At 32.8% G+C, this 18,450-nt stretch overlaps 1 protein-coding gene across 2 annotated transcripts in view; it reads right to left on the bottom strand.

Moving 5' to 3' along the window:
* Nucleotides 1-359: 359 nt before the first annotated feature.
* LOC123691433 overlaps nt 360-18,450 on the bottom strand; it is a 29,835-nt gene continuing 11,744 nt past the window's right edge. Inside the window, exons 2-10 of one of the 2 annotated variants that reach the window (XM_045635815.1) lie at nt 17,324-17,459; nt 9,700-9,831; nt 7,740-8,354; nt 7,390-7,595; nt 6,739-6,838; nt 5,423-5,570; nt 3,900-4,025; nt 3,021-3,145; nt 360-1,181 (exon numbers count right to left, since the gene is read on the bottom strand). In XM_045635815.1, the coding sequence (XP_045491771.1) occupies nt 1,153-1,181; nt 3,021-3,145; nt 3,900-4,025; nt 5,423-5,570; nt 6,739-6,838; nt 7,390-7,595; nt 7,740-8,354; nt 9,700-9,831; nt 17,324-17,459 (1,617 nt within the window). In that variant the 3' untranslated portion in view covers nt 360-1,152. The remainder of the gene's footprint in view (nt 1,182-3,020; nt 3,146-3,899; nt 4,026-5,422; nt 5,571-6,738; nt 6,839-7,389; nt 7,596-7,739; nt 8,355-9,699; nt 9,832-17,323; nt 17,460-18,450) is intronic. The other variant, XM_045635816.1, reaches the window with a different exon arrangement.

Genomic DNA, 18,450 nt, shown 5'->3' with positions numbered 1-18,450 from the left:
AATTAATCTTAATTTTTCAGTTTTATCCATAGACGTTGTTCCGTAGAACCGCGAACACACGTTGCGTATTATTATAGGCCTAGCCGTATTTGGGAATTGGGTACAATAGATATTTATAAGATGTTATTGTCAGAGGTAGGTACCTACTCTAAATGGAGAAATAAACCATCCACGCGAAGACCGACATCCGCGCGGACGGAGTCGCGGGCGGAAGCTAGTGTAAAATAAAATGATATACATAACAGGTAGGAAACGGAGAGTATGAAATAACAACACCAAAATAATTACTTTAAAATATAATTATCACATTCACACAAACACATTATAATACAATAAGTTACATTAGGTACATACCTAATTAGACGAAATAATTTATCATTTATGCTACTGCTCACTTATACAAAATAATCAAAACGTAGCTAAACAAACCATTTTAAGAAGGCGGGTTAATATTTTAAACTATGGAACAAATCTATTTGAATTCAAGACCAAACATTTAAAATACCTAAATAACTTTGAATTCCATTTCGTTTTCTATTTTTGAAACAAGGAAAATTTAAAGATTGTGAGTAAATATGATCAACATCGATATGAAATTACAAAAAATATTAAGCCCGTCTTCATGAAATATTACATTCATCTTCTACGTTTCTAAAACAAGAAAAATAATGGTGGTATCGAATTAATCAAAATATTTCACAATCAGTAATTATTTAATTGCTATTCTTAACTTTTACAATTTATTTACAATTATTATTTATCTATAAAATGAAATGCAAGAAATAGAGTATCACTCCTCAGTCTTTTGAGTGGGGTTTTATTATCTTTACGGATTTTTATTAATTTTAATACAAAAACTGCTTCTTTTTCTGGTCGATAAACACTTAAATGTGGTTGTTCGGATTATAATAAATACAATACGAAACTAATTTGAAAACGTTATAATATGCCCATTTTATTGCTTTCATTTAAATCTTGAAGAAATATAGGATAGACCAAAATATAGACGAAAATTATCCAACCATTTAAATCAAACATTTGAGTAAAATCCGTACAACTGAAGTTCCATATAAATTCGTATAGTTTTCTTTTTGAGATCTTCATTCAGAAATGGGCTTATATTTTCTAGTGCACTCTTGATTAGTATTTTCTTTACGGCGACTGTGGTGATGCTGGACATCCTGAAATAATAAATAATATAAAAACACTGTAAAATATAATTGTCTTTGAAAATTTTAAAGATTAACTTATTATGTTTCTATTTGCACAGCTCTTTATTAATTTATTTCACAATTATTCCTTAAAACAAATTGGAACCAAAAAATGAAAATAACTGTGTCTTATAATCGTGAGGTTTGGGAATTGGGACTTTGGTACATATTTCATTTTATGCGTTACAATAATAAATCTAATGTTTTGACCAAAAGGACAACTATAGATAAAACAACCCAACATGTATAACACTTTCCTACAATCAGTCGTTAACTTTGCCATTATCCTTACAAAATTACTTGTAAAACTTCTATTTAAAAGCAAAAGTCAAAAGCGAAAACGTGTACCCATTTAAAACATTTTTAAGAAAAACAGCTGTAGAGTCATTGTTCGTGTAACGGTCGAAATATTTGTGGAGAATTAGGAATGTAGTTGTGAATACGTAGCAATAGTATTTGATCAAGTGAAACAATTAGTGTCAGGCGCAAATAATTGTGTTTAACGTTTGAAAAATATTGAACATTAATATTATGAGCGAACATTACGGTCAGTGGGTTTGGGGTACCTAAGATCTCTCTCGGCTTGAAAATAATAGGATTTGTAATGTTGTCATTTAACGAGCTTTAATTTATGTAAAGTTTAGTACCTACGTAGGTAAAATTATGAGACAAATGTAAGTAAAAGCTCTTTTATATGGAAGTAACTAGTAAACTATTATACGATTATAAAACATAATGAGGTCTCTATCTTTTAAATGCTTTATTTAGTTTATTATATTATGTAAGTTGCTGCATTTAATATACTGTATGGCGCGTGCACTGTGCATTGTTCATTGCAGACGTACTGCCATATACAACCTCAAAGATGTGTTTACTGTTTAGAGTACAAAAAGGGATTCCCTATTCAACGTAGGGAGTGTGCGTTGAGTAGTATAACGGTGCATTTACATCAAACGAACATAGAGCTAGGGCTAGAGCATTCTTTCGTGGTCTTTTAGTGTAAACGAAAACTCGTATTCAGTGTTTTTCAGCATTAAAACATTGCATAGAATCTTTCGAATATTCTAAGAACAATGAAAGAACGCTCTACGCCTGTATAAACTAAAATAATTTGACACAGTGTCGCTAAGCAGTGAAGTTAGAATGAGCATTCGCTCTTTTGAATTTTGATGTAAATGCACCGTAAGAAGAGTAGTGTACAAGTTTAGGTAAGTGTAAGTAATATTACACTTTACAGCATAGTTTACGGAGTATTTATTTATTTTTAAAAGGCACAGTTACAGCATATAATCCAAAAACATTTACATCAACTTACTAAATTAAACAATATTCAGATTACAACCCAATTAAAACTGCACACAACATTTAAACCATTACAATAACATAAAAAAGTGAATACAGTAACTATATACCATCATTAATTATTAAGTTAAATGTTTTATCAATATATCACACAAAAATACTATGTAGTGCTATGATATATAAAAAGGCTAGATACGTTACCCGCTCTCTATTTTGGCAAGAAAAAACTCAGCTAAGTGCCCGAGTTTCACTTAGTCACGCACCATTCAGCGTCGTAGCTGGACGTTCTTTTTATATTTTAATCGGCAGTTGTTATTACGAAGTACATGAGTGAGACATGTATTATGTCTCGTGCGTGAGAGTGAAAGAGAGAACAACTGTATTGATGATAATGCGTTAGTAAGTAGGTATGTATTAATTACGCTGTTTTTTAGTGCAACGATGTTGGCGTATGCCGCGTCTACTAGTATAATAGGTCATTGATGTAGTGTGTGTATGTATACTCACGGCACACAGAGCAGGCGATCTCGTCGCTGTTGTCGCCGCAGCCGTCGCGTCCGGAGCACGCCACGGCGGTGCTGCGGCAGCGCCCGTTGCCGCACCGCAGCGGGCAGAAGTCGGCTGCGCGCCATCTTTGTGTAAACCAATTGAGTATTTGAATAAATTTTTTTTTGTGCTAAATGGAAAGATTATATATTAGTTTTATAACAAAACTATTTTTTTTTGCAATAATTCAAAAGTTATTTCAAAATAAAAATTAGTCTTTGAATCCAGTACCGAAAACACACCGACAACTCCCGAAGCGTCACCCGGACGCGTGTGACGTCATAATGTTAGTTTTCACACATTGCAGTTGATACAAAAACGTATAGGTACAACTATAACATTTTGACGTCACATCTATGGTGACCAGCCATGGCGCGTTTATAGTCACGTGATTTTAATTTAAATTTCATCAATTTTTAATTGCTTACAATTAATTGAAAAACATTTTTTTTTAGTTTTTTGCATTAAATATCAATATTATTAATAATAAAGTTTTAAAATACATGCAAAAAATCAATAATTTTTTTTTATTCAAATACTCAATTGTTTTATAATTAGGAAAATTGTTTAATACTGGCTGGCGCAGTTTCACCCGCGGACGAACTTCAAGTGTTATTCAGGTACATAAACTACATGACTGCCAATCATCAGTGATTTTCGTTTAAAAAGAAGCATACATTCTTACCGATTTTCGTGATAATAATATTAGTAGTACATATTTAGTATATTTATTAGGAAACCAATCCTGATTAATCTATTTATTAAAATTTTATTATTTCTCTTTTTGGAGATTAGAATAAATAAGAAGTTAGGTGAAAGCTATGACGAAAAATCTATTACCTGGATTGCTCGTTACATAGATGTGGGGGCTCATCAGACGCATCCTTGCAAGATATAATGGCGTTGCAGAACTCGTACTCCGGGAGACACTCGCCGGACCCGCATCGGAACGTGTGTCGTGGGCAACTGGAATATAATATACGTTTGATCAACTGCTAGCAGCTTATTATACACTTAAATGTGTGCTTAAATGTAAAAGAGCCCAACGGGCAGTCTTATCGCTAAAGCTCTAATCTCAGAAATCTCTTCCAGAAAACCTTGTCATCGAGGTGAGGTGAGGTCACAGTGAATATTTAATTAATAAAATTAAATCCAAGTGGTACTGAATATTTTTATATACTAGCTTTGAAATCAGTTTGGAATTGCATAAGATTACGTCGGACACAAGGTAAGGTATCTATTATAAAGGCATAGACTTGAATTATCTACAAAATATGTTACACAAATCGCTAATTGCTTATGAATACGATGAGGTAAATATATGTAATTACGGATTCATCAGGTAGCCATAACAATCAAATCATAGAATAAAATTCAAGATAAATTTTATAAATTCAAATTGATCGAAATCTTCTATACGAAAATAGTAAACAGTAAGATGAGACCGATAAACATGCAACTGTTGTAGTAATCGATTAGTTTTTGAGGAACTCATAGCAAAGGAACGAACCATGCACGGCAACTGGAATGTATCCAAGAGCCATACAGTTAAACCTGTTACACCGTACCAAAGCGTGGGAATGTAGTATTACGCATTGTGTTTGCTTACTTAATTTGTAATTGTAAAGAAGATTTACATTAAAATCGTTTTTATGCAAAGTTATTTCACAATTGAATATTATATTCATTGAGAAACTAATTACCCTTATTTCTTAATGGTTTCTATAAGCAGTTACATCAAGGTGCACTCTTTAATTTGGACCATAAGTTTAAACTTTTCATGTTTATTTTGTTTTCTTATTGCTTAAATTTACTACGGAACACTATTAAACTACTGAGAGGTAAGTATCTCTCCTGCATATTTCAATAAGAAAAGTCCATCCACCGCGCACCGGTATGGTTTAAGCGTAAATACCTAATCAAATATCAAGATAATATTTCAACATTATTTACGACACATTCCTATTTCTTTTACTCATGATCTCATGGTCCCGAAGTGATAATAACATGTATCATCACATAAAATGCCTACTTTTAGCATTCTACTGATGACTAAACTTTACCATAGCACCCTTTCCATCGTGTTTATTATCTATATAGACCCGACGTTATGACGTCGTTGGACCTGACCCGTCGCAGCGAAACACGTGCATCAAGCATCGTTCAATTCGATCACCTACCCTCTAGAAAATCCCCTCGTTCTCGAGTAGATAATGGCCAATATAGCGCATCACCACGCAGCTTTCAGCTACAAATCCTGTTAAAGTCTAGAACATCCCCTCGTTCTCGAGCAGATAATGGACAATATAGCGCATCAACACACAGCTTTCACCTACAAATCCAGTTCTTCACAATCAACTTACCCCTTCCTCCTAGTAGCCTTGCAGTTCCTCTCGTCCTCCCCGCCGGGGCACTGCGGCGTGCCGTCGCAGCGCGCGGCGCGCGACACGCACGGCGAGCCCGGCCCGCCGCAGCGGAACGCGTGCATCGGGCACCGCTCACCTGTGCCCTCTGGAACGTGATTATAGTATGGTTTGAGGTGGATGTATACAGGGTTACTTGTAAAACACCAGCAACCTCGTAGGACGAGATAACTAACATCATAAGTATACGACTATTGGCATAACGCAATAAATTATTTTTAAATGATTTTTTAAGCTTTTATTGTACTCTCCTAACATTTGTAAGTCTATATGTTCTATTCATTATCGAAAGGACGACGCGACGCCCGCGCACGCTTCTTCCCCCTCTCGTTCGCTTCTTGTTTACGTAATTTTTGGGATGCGCGTAGAGTTTATAATATTCAGACGGAAAATTAAATGAATATTTATTTTTGTATGAAAATTAAATTATCATACAAAAATAAATATTCATTTAATTTTCCGTTTGAATTTCAAATACAAATTAAAATTACAATACAAATTATCAAAAGTCGTAGAACAAAATATGTTGTTACTTATGATGTTAGCTATCATGTCGCGAGGTTGCTGGTGTTTTACAAGTAACCCTGTATAATATAAATATAAAGCTTACCGCCCGCGGCTTCACCCGCTCTGTCTAAAACCTAATTAATTATATACTAAAACCTTCCTCTTGAATCACTCTATCTATTAATAAAACCGCACCAAAATCCGTTGCGTAGTTTTAAAGATTTAAGCATACAAAGGGACATAGGGAAATAGGGACAGAGAAAGCGACTTTGTTTTATACTATGTAGTGATATAATATATAATATAAAGCTTTCCGCCGCGTCTGTCTGTTTGTTCGCAATAAACTCGAAAAGTACTGTACAGATTTTCATTCTATATTTGACAATGTACCTCTACCTATAGCGTGGTCCTCGAGGAAAGTTTTAGTTTAGAATTTTTAAGATTTACGCAACGACGACGGACAAGCAAAGCAAAAAAAATATATCTTATTTATGAAAATTATGATATTGTTTGTTTACAGATAATTAAGACCAAATATTATAATAAATACATCAGTCCCCTGACATAGAGTTAATAATTCATACCCAATTAAGGTTTAGTAGCCACACCCAGTTTAGTTCACAGTCCACAACCCACATTAACACAACCGAACCCGTAGAATTCATTAGACATATAGAAAGATGTTATGGGAACATTAGTCACCAGAGAGTTAATTGGTGCAAAGAAAGGAAACGTGCAGAGACAATTACCTTTACCAGTACCTAGGCATTTCTCGTCGGAGCCATCTGGGCAATCCTTTCGTCCGTCGCACACGAAGTACCAGCTTATGCAGGTCCCAGTTGATCGACACTGTAATGTTAAAGGAAAACAAATTAAGAGGGAATCCAAAATATAATCACTATCAACTCTAAAGAATTTATATGCTTCATAAAGAAGCATTAAAGGCACTTTACAAGACATGTTCATAGATGAATTTGATCATTGATGATGTTGTTAATTTTTTTAACTATAGGCAATTTGAAAAAAATATGTTTTCTATACTAAGGAGTATACTACATACTAATACAATTATCGTATGTATATTATAACGTATCTTGAGTAAGGATATCGAAATTAAATTTAAAAATATTAATGACGGGCGCGGGTGTATAATGTGTGTGTGAACTATAATACTGCATTCTTAACTGGTTAATTAATCAGAAACTATTTCATAATAACGCGTTCTTTCGTTACAAAAAGTATGATTACCTACATTGTAATTAGTACGTTGTTATAATACAAACATTGTATTGACCACGTACGTAATACTTTAGACCGCTCAGAAATTTTAATTGCCGTATTGAGTTACTGAGCCATTAACGCTGCTGTGTAAAGATGAAGCCATAATAAAATAAACATACTTGGAATGTACCGGGCAGACAGCCTCGATTTCGCGCTGAGCAAGCCGATGTGGAATTAGTGCGGTATGAGCAATCACAGCGCTTGTTGACACAGCGGGTGTTGGGGTCCACTTTCTGGCACTGACTGTCGATGTAACACGGCATTCCGAGAGACACGGGTCCGAGGTCTACGTCTGGTATTGCATCTGCTCGAATGCGTTGTTTATCTGAAACATTTAAATCACCAATGTTACATAAAAGGAAATATTGTAAGACACTACGAATTATTAATTCGTCTCCATGATTTTACTGCCAGAAATTGCTATGAAGATGAGGTATTTAAATTAATAGTTTATCCATAAACCACTTACCTTTAAGTGATGATTTCTTCTGATGTCCACCTTTATGCTTTCCTCCGTTTTGTTCCTTAGAGGTACCACTTTTCTTATTCGATTTCTTATCAACTGATGGCTGAGTCACGACTCTATATACAGGTTGATCATTGGCATGTAAATTAGCTGTCATTTCATCCGAACTGATGAGTTCATTTGGTTCTCCATCTTTCCTAATAGAAACCGATAGCCGTTTTGTTTGATCAATTGAAGGTACTTTCATAACAGTTTGCATTAACGGACTGTCTTCTTGAGTACTTAATACGTCGTTTTTACTCGTATACGTTGGTAATTTACTCGGCTTTATTTCATCGGAATCGATGACAAAATTAGGTTGAGATGAACGATCTTTTATATTTGCAACTTCATTGTTTGTTTCATTCGATGAATCATTACTAGTTTCTTGTTCTGCTATTACTGCCTCTGTGGCATACACTGGTAATTTTATAGGAAGGCATTTATCTCCAGATTTCTTGAAGAATGAATTACAGGAACACCTTCCAAATAGATTGGGTATAACAAATTCACAGTGGCTGTCTTTATCCCACAAACGACAATGTTCATTACTGTAGCAAACGTGAGTTGGTGGAGCAGCTGAAATAAATGAAAGGAATTATGGATAAGTGATACATTTGTTATCATCATCCATTAACTTATTGCTCATGTAACCATGAAGACAAATAGCTAACAATCAAACACAATTAGCAGTTTTCCGAACTAACAACGGAACCTGTAACTATTTCATGCCCCAGTAATTTCTTTATTACAAGGACATTTGCAATGAACCATGGCTATTAGACCACAATGATTTAACAACAGTCATTATTTATGAGCGTTCACTGCAAATAGAAGAAAGTTTCTCTCATCGTAATTCGTAACCTATTGTTTCTGACTTGTTATTTTACCAACATAACTTTGAGGAATCTGGTTATCTATATTGTGAATAACTATAACTATATACGTAATATCTTGTTATTTACCAACGACATCAAAAGGTAGGTACTTCGTATTTCCATGAAGAAACTAGAACATACCTAGATAGTATTTAAATTTCTCTTGATAAATCTTAAAAACAAAAAAGGTCCATTGAAATTTATTTTTTTAACAAAAATAGTATTTGATTGTTCAGTGAGTAAATACTTAATAAAATATTCACAGAAAAACAAAATCACATTCAGTTATTAAAAGACAATAATAAACTCTTTTTCTTCAGAAGATTCACTGCTTTCTACATCACATAAAACATTCGTATTCATACATAACTTGGTGGCAAATTGAGACAATTGCGATTCGAACGAATGTCAAGGCACCATAACAATCTCGTGTGGCTGGTGTTCCCACAATAAGATCGCATTACATCGTATTACGGAAACAAACGATGTTCACAGAAAGTGCATTCTTTTCATAAACGTGTCCACTTTTTCTCATAGATCAAAGATTCACAGTAATAGCATCCATTTATGGGAGTATATTTAGGATAATGCGGGTTGCGTTTAACGAAACTTATGTAGAACGTGCATCAAGAAAACACAATCTTAAATTCTATCATCCGGACTATTTGACGACATGGTTATCTCGACTTTCATCTTCCAGTTACAGAATTTCATGGTGATTTATCGGAGTTAAAGCCGTGATGTTTTTGTGCGTGACGCAGACAATTTGGCGTAAGTCAGGGACTGACCCGTGAACGCGAAAACGAAAGTTACGCACGAAAGATATTCTATCGGGTGTAAATTACACTTTATCACAGCTATTTATACTTTTCTTTATTACAATGTTATTTAGGATTTACGTTTTTTTTTGACCATGTACCATTTATTGTACAGATCATAAAATTCCTAAATCTCCTTTCTGGAATGCCTAATATGATCTAACAAAACAAAAACAATTTATTCACGTGAACTGCTAACTATTGCTTAATCTTGTAAAAGGTACTTACGTGAGAGGCACGTGTGTTTTCTGAATTGCAAATGACCATCCGTGCACCGACAAACACCATCTAAGCAAGCGCTGTAGGCTACTTTTAGTGTACATTGTTCTGACACCACACATTCCGAGCCGAGAAGTGTCGCTGAAATATTAAAAGAATACATATTACACCTAGAAATATGAATATATACGAATAGATTATTTTGAAGCTTGGTACACTTTCTTCCGTATAATATTAGAGGCAGGAATTTATCTGAGTTGTATTCATTCTCAAAATAATAAGGCTAACATAATAGCTAAAATATGTAGTTAGAATCTAAAACTCATCGTCTATAAGCCTTCCATAGTTTGTATGAAAAAATGCTGATTAAACAACAACAATTTTGTAAATGAATTTAGGAAATGGATTTTGGAATAAGTACTTAGAATTGATAAAAAAGAAAGTGTTGCACTAATTTCCCCTTAATTAAATTAACCTGCTTATCAAAATCACTATCTAAAGTAGATTAATAACACAAGAATTTAGCTTAAGGCCTATAGTAATTTTCTAATTTATTATCGCTTTACAGTTCGAAATTTTTAAAGTTATTTTTGTTACTGGGTAACCTAACAAAAAAGAGGTTTTCAAATTTTAACATACATACTTATGTAACATAATAAAAAAAAATAAGACATTCACGAGATAAAATGTAATTAAATGATATAGAAAAATAACACTTATAATTAAGAGATCCGTGGATAAGATGATTCGCGAACTCTTTACTTATATGGCAGGCAAATTATTTGCACGATCCAACCTTGATGTTTATCACAATTATATAAATGCATTAAACTACATACGAAACCCGTTAAGTTACAGTACAAAGTGCCTCACATTTACTTAGAGTAAAAAGTGTTATGGGAACCGACAATAGAATTAAACATGCTTGTCATGTGCAGTTATATTATACATCAAAATGAGTCTCCACAGTCTTCCTGTTAGCCTATAAAATATTACTTTCACGAGAGCTGAACGTTACCTAGATTAATGTATGAGCATGTTTTAAAGTTTTTGGGCGTAGTCTGTCAATTATAGTGTTCCTCGAGGTGCATGAATGAAGGTGGACAGGCAAATGAGTGACGGGTTCGCGACCCGAGGCGTGTGTGACCCTATTTTACTTTCAAGTTCACTGCTGCCTGCCGGCTTGCGTACCGTCATCAATTTGCATCCAATGGACATCCTTTCCACACTATACATCGTTCTAACATATGAATTATTTATAGGTTTTTATCAATTTTATATGTTCTGTGGTTTTTATATAGTTTTATTTGAATAAATGTTTTGAATCAAATTTAAAGAGTTACTCTATAAATTTATGAATAAAATTGGCAACCTTTAATCCGATTATAAAATTTTGACACAGTTAAGTTTTTATTGTACTTACCAATGAGAACTGTAAAAAACGGAACTGAACAAAACTGAAATCGATTTCTATAAAACAAAATAAAATTTGGTAGAGATATGCTTTCTTTAATTATAATCCTCAAAGTATCTACTTAGTTAAAATTATTATTTTCTTTTACTTATGAAAATATAACAACTAAAATGGTCCACTTTAATTATCTGAATATTATGAACATATTCCGAGGATGTATAAACATTCGTTGTATGCTTGAACTGCGACTTTACCCTATGAATAAATAAAAGTAAGCACGTGAACACGCACATTGTTTATTAAATCGTTGTTTAATGTAAATAAAGTAAAATATTTGAGTAAAATAACGGCTATGTTAATTGTTCAATTATTTCCAGTAGCCCTGTCAACTTGATTTATATCCACACATATAATTTCTAATTCTATCGATACAATTTAATGAGTCGTAGTGTTAACACTTTCCGTACAGGAAATTTAATAGAAACAATCTCCTAGGTAATTTACGGCTTTGGCGGCATACTAGGAAGAAGTGTTGTGCTTCAATAATCAATTGATGCCTTTATGATAATACTAGTAGATAGACATGCGATTTACGATTGAATAAATATAATCCGTTTGTTAGACCGACGAAAGCATCGTGCCATGTCTTAATTGATCTCGACACTCGTAAAACGTTCTACAAAGGGGGACATGTTGATAATCCGATAAACGTTTTTTCTTAATTTGCATCAAGACTTTATCGTTTTTAAATTGGATACTTATTATAATAATGTACTTATTTTATGATCTCACTCGCACTTACACCATTAACATGTTTAGGCCACATTTTGTCCCAAATATTCAAGGACCAACATAAAGTTAATGATAAAGGAAATAAGAAGAAACGTATGCACATTTTTGTTAATAAATTTACAGCAATATGGAATGTACAACTCGTAAAATAATAATTTGCGTGACTTCTCGGTTTCCAATCGTAAGATTTTATCTGCACTCCAATTTTTTGGTGTCTGGTGCCTTAGTGACCGCTTTTGACTTAATCTACATTTGATAACTCGGACGCAATTACGTTAACAATTAAATACGACGGTACTGGCACGAACTGTATTCTGTGGTACTATATTGTACGGTAAAATATTTTAGTTTAAGATTAAATATAAAACCTAGGTAACTAATTTAATTGAATGTATTTTGCGGTATATACGAGTATGTCGCAGTAAGATAAATAAAGCCGTAATATTAAACGGGCAAGTTTACTTCGTGGATTACTTCCAGTTTCTTTATAAAATATTTTTTTGTACATAGCTTTTGTTAGGTAATAAAAATTCTGTAGACTATAGGCTTCTCTTTATACTAGCCACAGTAAATCTGATGACAATGCAGGCGCGTGCGAAGGACGATTATTTTATAGTTTTTATAAATCTTAAGTTGAGAGTTGGGTTTTATTAAAGTAATTAAGTTACCAACATCACGTTAATGGTTTAAATTCCAAACCTTTACTAAAATAGCTGCAGTGATTCAAGATATTCTATTTAAAACTTAAACGACTTGTTTCTTGTTGAATAATTAAGATTTTAAGCATGTAGAGTCGGTGCATAAAACAATTTAGTACTTAACCCAACAGCGAATGAGAATGCCTTGGAAATTTATTGCATTTTAATTTAACATGACAAGATTAATATGATCGATAATGATTTAGAACCGGTAGCTATTATGGAAGTAGCGTTACCCAATACGTGTTATCGTGGTATCTAACTACGGTGTTTATGTGATAATACCTACTCGTGTTTAAGTTACCATATTATTGCTTTTATATACAATCTTAATGTTACTGACAGTCCAATTAATTTGCACGTGGATTGGCTTCACGACTAACGCTTATCAAATATCATACGAGATAATTATTAATTGAAGATATGATAGATCTTCACATTATTGTGTTTATTTTATTTCGATTTATTTTATTCAGATTTATTTTATTTCATATAGTTAAGTAGTTAATATTAATACATAGGTATATAATAGTCGCATATAAAAACTGTGTACAGAATATGTAAAGAATGTCTGCTATACAGTACATCTTACCTTAACTTGAGGAATACAGTTAACAATAAGCATTAAATAATTATAATATTTGAGGTTGATTACGAAAGTGCTTACAACTTGACTGCATCGTTAACCGTTAATCTTACCTATAAATGTATTTTAACCGTTGACCGATTCAACAGGCCTTATTTAGAGTCGTATATCATATTTAATTTACATATAGAATTTTATAGAAGCTCGCTTAACCATTTACCGAAATATCCGTATAAATGTTTACTTTGTCTAAGTTACTTATCTAGAGTCTAGACTAAAAACTTTGTTAAAAAACAATTAATATAATGATAGATAATAATTATTTAATTTTACTACAAAAGATAAATTAAATATTTAAGGCGGCATTACAAAGAAAATACTTATGTAGTCATTCTACTGTGAATAAAAATTTTATACGAAAAATGCAACTTAATTACACTTATTTGTCTATTGTTATATAATCGACGATAGATCATATAAATTGCCATGTACCTAGTCCATATTTTAATAAGGTATCGTCCTTTACGAACACGCATTTAGTCTTTTTATTTCAGCATGCGCTTGATATAGAGCTGTGTTGAGTTTTATTGATTTATCGCCGAATGGTTTAACAGCATTGGTGTTAAACAAACGCATCTGAATGAGGATTTATTGGTATCGTACTGCACTAAATTGAGATAGCGGAAATGATGTAGCGTGTTTCTTATCGCTGCATCAGTGTTAGATGAACTCAATGCCTTGTAAAACTTGCTTGTTAACCGACAGTTATAAATATAAACTTAGAATGTAATAGTACTTAATTAAGATTATGATTTTATTTTTGTAGTCATAAATTATTAGCTGTTATTTAAAATACGGATAGATATGATTTTTTATTTGTTTAAAAAAGAAAAACAAAAAAGCTCTTCTGATATCGAATGCTTGAATGTTCTACGTATAGGTACTTAATACAAAGCATATTTTGTACAATGTAAGTATAATATACATTTAGTATATTTCTTTTTAATTTAAATAATTTAAATAATATTTAAATAATACTATTCATGATTAAAAGTCTTTGTTGGGCTTTGATACAGAGTTTTTCATTTAATATAGAGCGCTCTATATGTAGACATATATTTTCACAAAAAAACTTATAAATCTCGTAAAATACATTGATAAAGGAATAGAAACATTTGGATGTATTTAAAAAATAAAATAAAACATTAAATTATAATTACGTCAACAGGAAGAAAGCCCCCATGGAATATATTTTAATAGAGCCATTTAAAATTCACTTGTAGTGTTGGACTGTCATGATATCACGAGCATGGAATAGTGTTAAGTAAATTAAAATGTACTTACTATGCTAGCGAAGGAATGGAACGATGTATTCCGATAATTCTAATCAGTATCGGCTACATTCGATAGTTAATTATTACAATAAAATAAAGCTTCGTAATCACATGGGAATAATCGATTGTAATTTGTAATTAAGTCCATAGTTATAAGTTTGTATATTTATTTGTCTTGTGTCATAAATCTTTACTGCAAACAAGGTTTGTGTGAATGAATATGAATGTAAATAACTATCCTCAATTTCGGTGCTCGTAGCCAAACAAATATTGCAGTGACAAAGCTAAAAAATTTCATAAATAATTTAATAATTAATCCGATTTTTCAAAATTGTCTCGATGTATCATGTAGGGATATTATGTATTTCAGGACGCGCATACAAGTTTATCTCTTGTCACGTAAAATATGTCATAAAACTTACGAGAATAAGAAAACATTTGTAGGTACTTTTTATTTTATGCATCATTGCAATCTTTCTGGAAACATGTTTTTCGTTTTAGTATAAGTATTGGAAATTATAAAAATACTCGCTCTCAAATGCGGAAACGGGAAAATAATCTACTTATCTAAATTTACATGTTTGGATAAACGTTATAGATAGGGAGGCGAGGTAGCTAAATGGCGTAATTAAACGGCGCCGTCGAGACTTATCAAAATCGATAGATAAAATAATTTCGAAAAGAAAAGCTTCTATGGTAAAAACCATTTTAGCGGTGGGTTTGGCGTGTACGGATTTTCAAAAATGTAAAAAAAAATAGTTACTTGGGCATTCTCGAGCGCGTCAGATATTCATACTACGTATGCCCCAAGTGCCTCTGATAACAACGGTATACTAATCTGCCGGTTTGCGTGGTGGGGCTAGGCATATTAATTCGTCAAAAATGCACAAAAAAAAAATTACTCGAGCGCGTCAGATTTTCGGAAGGGGTGTTAAGTAGGCCCCAAGGAAGCTCCTCTTAAAAAAACTGACGATTTCGGCGTGACGATAAGTTACGATGAATTTTTGAAAATGCAGAAAAAAAAGTCCTTTTGAAATACTCGAGCGCGTCAGATTTTCATAGGGGAGGTTTATCTCGGTCTCCTGAAAGCATATTTTCTTAATCTGACAAAAATGTTGGTGGGTTCTATTAATCTGACCGAAAAAGGTTTGAGAGTTTCTTTTTTTTAATCATCGTTATTTCATATCAATTTTACTTAACACTCTCAGTTTTCGAGATATACTCAAAAAACCGAGAGTTTGAGTTTTTATGATGCTTCAAGTCAAAAAGTTTTAACTTTGGACAAAAATGTAAAGAGACCTTTTTTGTGTAAAATAAAATTACCTTTTTTGTTTATTCAAACTTTTTTTTTTGTAAAATGTATCGTTCGCGACTTATATACTGCAACGCGTTTTTCGGAAGACGAAATGGCTCCTCCAGGCTTCCGGTCACGCGGAAACCGGCAGCTTTTGTATTTTTAGTAAGTTTTAGATTATATTCTTCAAAATAAAAATAAAAACAATCGCGCTCGAGAATGCCGGATTAACGTTTTTTTTTTACAAGTTCGCGACCCTATAACTTGGCGGCGTCAAGGACTTATCGTCAGATTAGTTAAATTTAGTCTTAAAACACTAAAATCAACCCCCAATATCTTAATCTGACGCGCTCGAGTATTTCAGACTATCGATTTTTTTTTTACTAATCTGATCGTCTATCCTGGGCACGCGTCACTACTTAAAGAGCTAAATAGTTAACAAGGTTGATCTATTAGGTCTAAGGTATCTCTCATATCTTAAACTGCCACGCTCGAGTATTGCAGAAAATTCCCCTCTTCGCCTCCCTATCTATTACCTTGTAGGCTATATTTATTGGGTTCCAAAGAAAGTGAGGCGTGATGGGTCATGGAAAAGTTCGATAGCAAATAAAATTCCAATTTTGTTCATGATAGATAGGTATTTGTGTCACATTGGTGTCGCACAATAAAAATGTAGCGTTGTAATATAAAAAGAAAATCGTCAAGATCGTCACTATGAAATAGGTACATTATTAAAATATGAGTTGAGACTATAAACAATTGGAATAATAATACTTAATAAGATTGAATTGTGGCTTTTCTAGTTAAAAAATCTGATTGAAAATAAAGACCTATAATTACTAACATTATATAAATGCTCCAGTTACCTATCGATCAATAAAATATACCTAATATTTGTGTCAATGATGAAAACCGCAATACTTAAGTGAAAGTTATATCGAAACCACTAATATTGTACGATACTCATTATAGAAAATAAAAGGAAAGTTGAATAAAATGAAACAAATTACAGCAGTGATAGTGTTCAGATCGATAAGATGCGTTGTGAAATGTGAATCATGTTTTTGCTATTGTATTGTTTTCTAATCGAAAAATAATAGAATCGGAAGAATTAAACTTAGAAATAATAATAGTTCCAGTTTAAAGTTTTACTTTAATTAAACATAACATTACCTATATGAATAGCTGTCCTGGCAAACGTTGTTCTGCCTTACTCTTATCACATAAGGGTATAAAAAAGATATCCGATTCTCAGATCTACCCGATATGCACACAACATTTCATGAGAATCGGTCGACCCGTTTAGGAGGAGTACGGTAACTAATATTGTGACACGAGAATTTTATAAATATAGAGAAGATATTATACTAACTATTTGAATCAGGTAAAAACTGAAAAGATAGAGGCAGTTTACAATTTACAACACAAACCATAGCAAAGTGCAAACGAACGTTTACTTATGTGTGTATGAAGTATGAACATGTAAGTATAAGATAAACAGTGGAAATCACTTACACTGGAGGCACGTGGAGTTGTCAACTTCAGCGTAGTAAGGCTGACAGGTGCAGACTCCCCTCGCGCAGCGCGAGTTGGAGGCGGAGCAGTCTGCGTTGGTGCGACACTGAGAACCGAGGAGGCCGCAGTTTGCTATCTGTGGACATGTATGTTTATGTCAACTAGGGGCTTTTCATGGATTCCTCCTTATCATGTTAATTCGCACACACGTCGTTATAGGAATCTGTGCACATATCGCAAGGAATAATGTAGCCTGTAGTTATCATTTTATATTCCTTATTACGTAAAGGTCAATAAAACACGCAATGAGTTTAGTTTTAGAAAAATAATTGAAGTGTGAATGTTTATTTCATTATGTGAGCGATGTGTCAGAGTAATAAAAAGTACGATCTTTTTTTAACAAATAGGTAATTTTTGCTGTGCCGTATAACTAGGGTTAATAAAAATTTATGAACAAACTTATTTGACGTTAATTTCAGGGCAACATTTTTCACAAAGGAATTGTTCAAAGAAAAGGGCCTATTCGTTATAAGTACTAAGTATTTGTTGTTATGATAAGTTAAAAAAGACTCTACATTTACATTTTAAGATGCTACGGTATAAAATTAGTTTTAATTTTTTAAAGATTTATAAGATTAGATTTAGACAAAATAATGTCAATGGAGTTCATTAAAAGTTCAGCTATCAATAATTACGAGCGGCATAATTCAAAGTCTGTTTTTAACGATGTTAGCTCGTAAAGTCTCACGGAATTAAGCAAACGAGGGAAGATTCCCCCAGGGTTGTCTGTAAATGCCTGCTAATAATGATCTGCATTAATCACCTCACTGTGTTAACATTTGCAACTAGGAAAAGTAATGTGTTACAATTGGGAACAACACTATTTAAAGTGTTATATTTTTAATTTTACACATCCATTAAAACTTCATAATCTATTTCTATAGTAGTGAAAAAACTTTTTGTTGCAAAAATTTGACCTGTATGTATACTCATACTTTTACTTTAATATTAGGACGAATGAGAAATATGATTTGCTTATTGTATTTTTATGATTGGCTGTAGAGATGTTGATAACTTTTCCGTGTTACAGTTTAATAAGGTGACTAATTGGAATCAGCGTGTGCCAC

This window comes from Colias croceus, chromosome 4 (genome assembly GCF_905220415.1).
Source record: "Colias croceus chromosome 4, ilColCroc2.1".
NCBI lineage: Eukaryota > Metazoa > Arthropoda > Insecta > Lepidoptera > Pieridae > Colias > Colias croceus.
The sequence above is the reverse complement of the archived record's forward strand: the minus strand, read 5'-3'. Positions and strand labels throughout refer to the sequence as shown.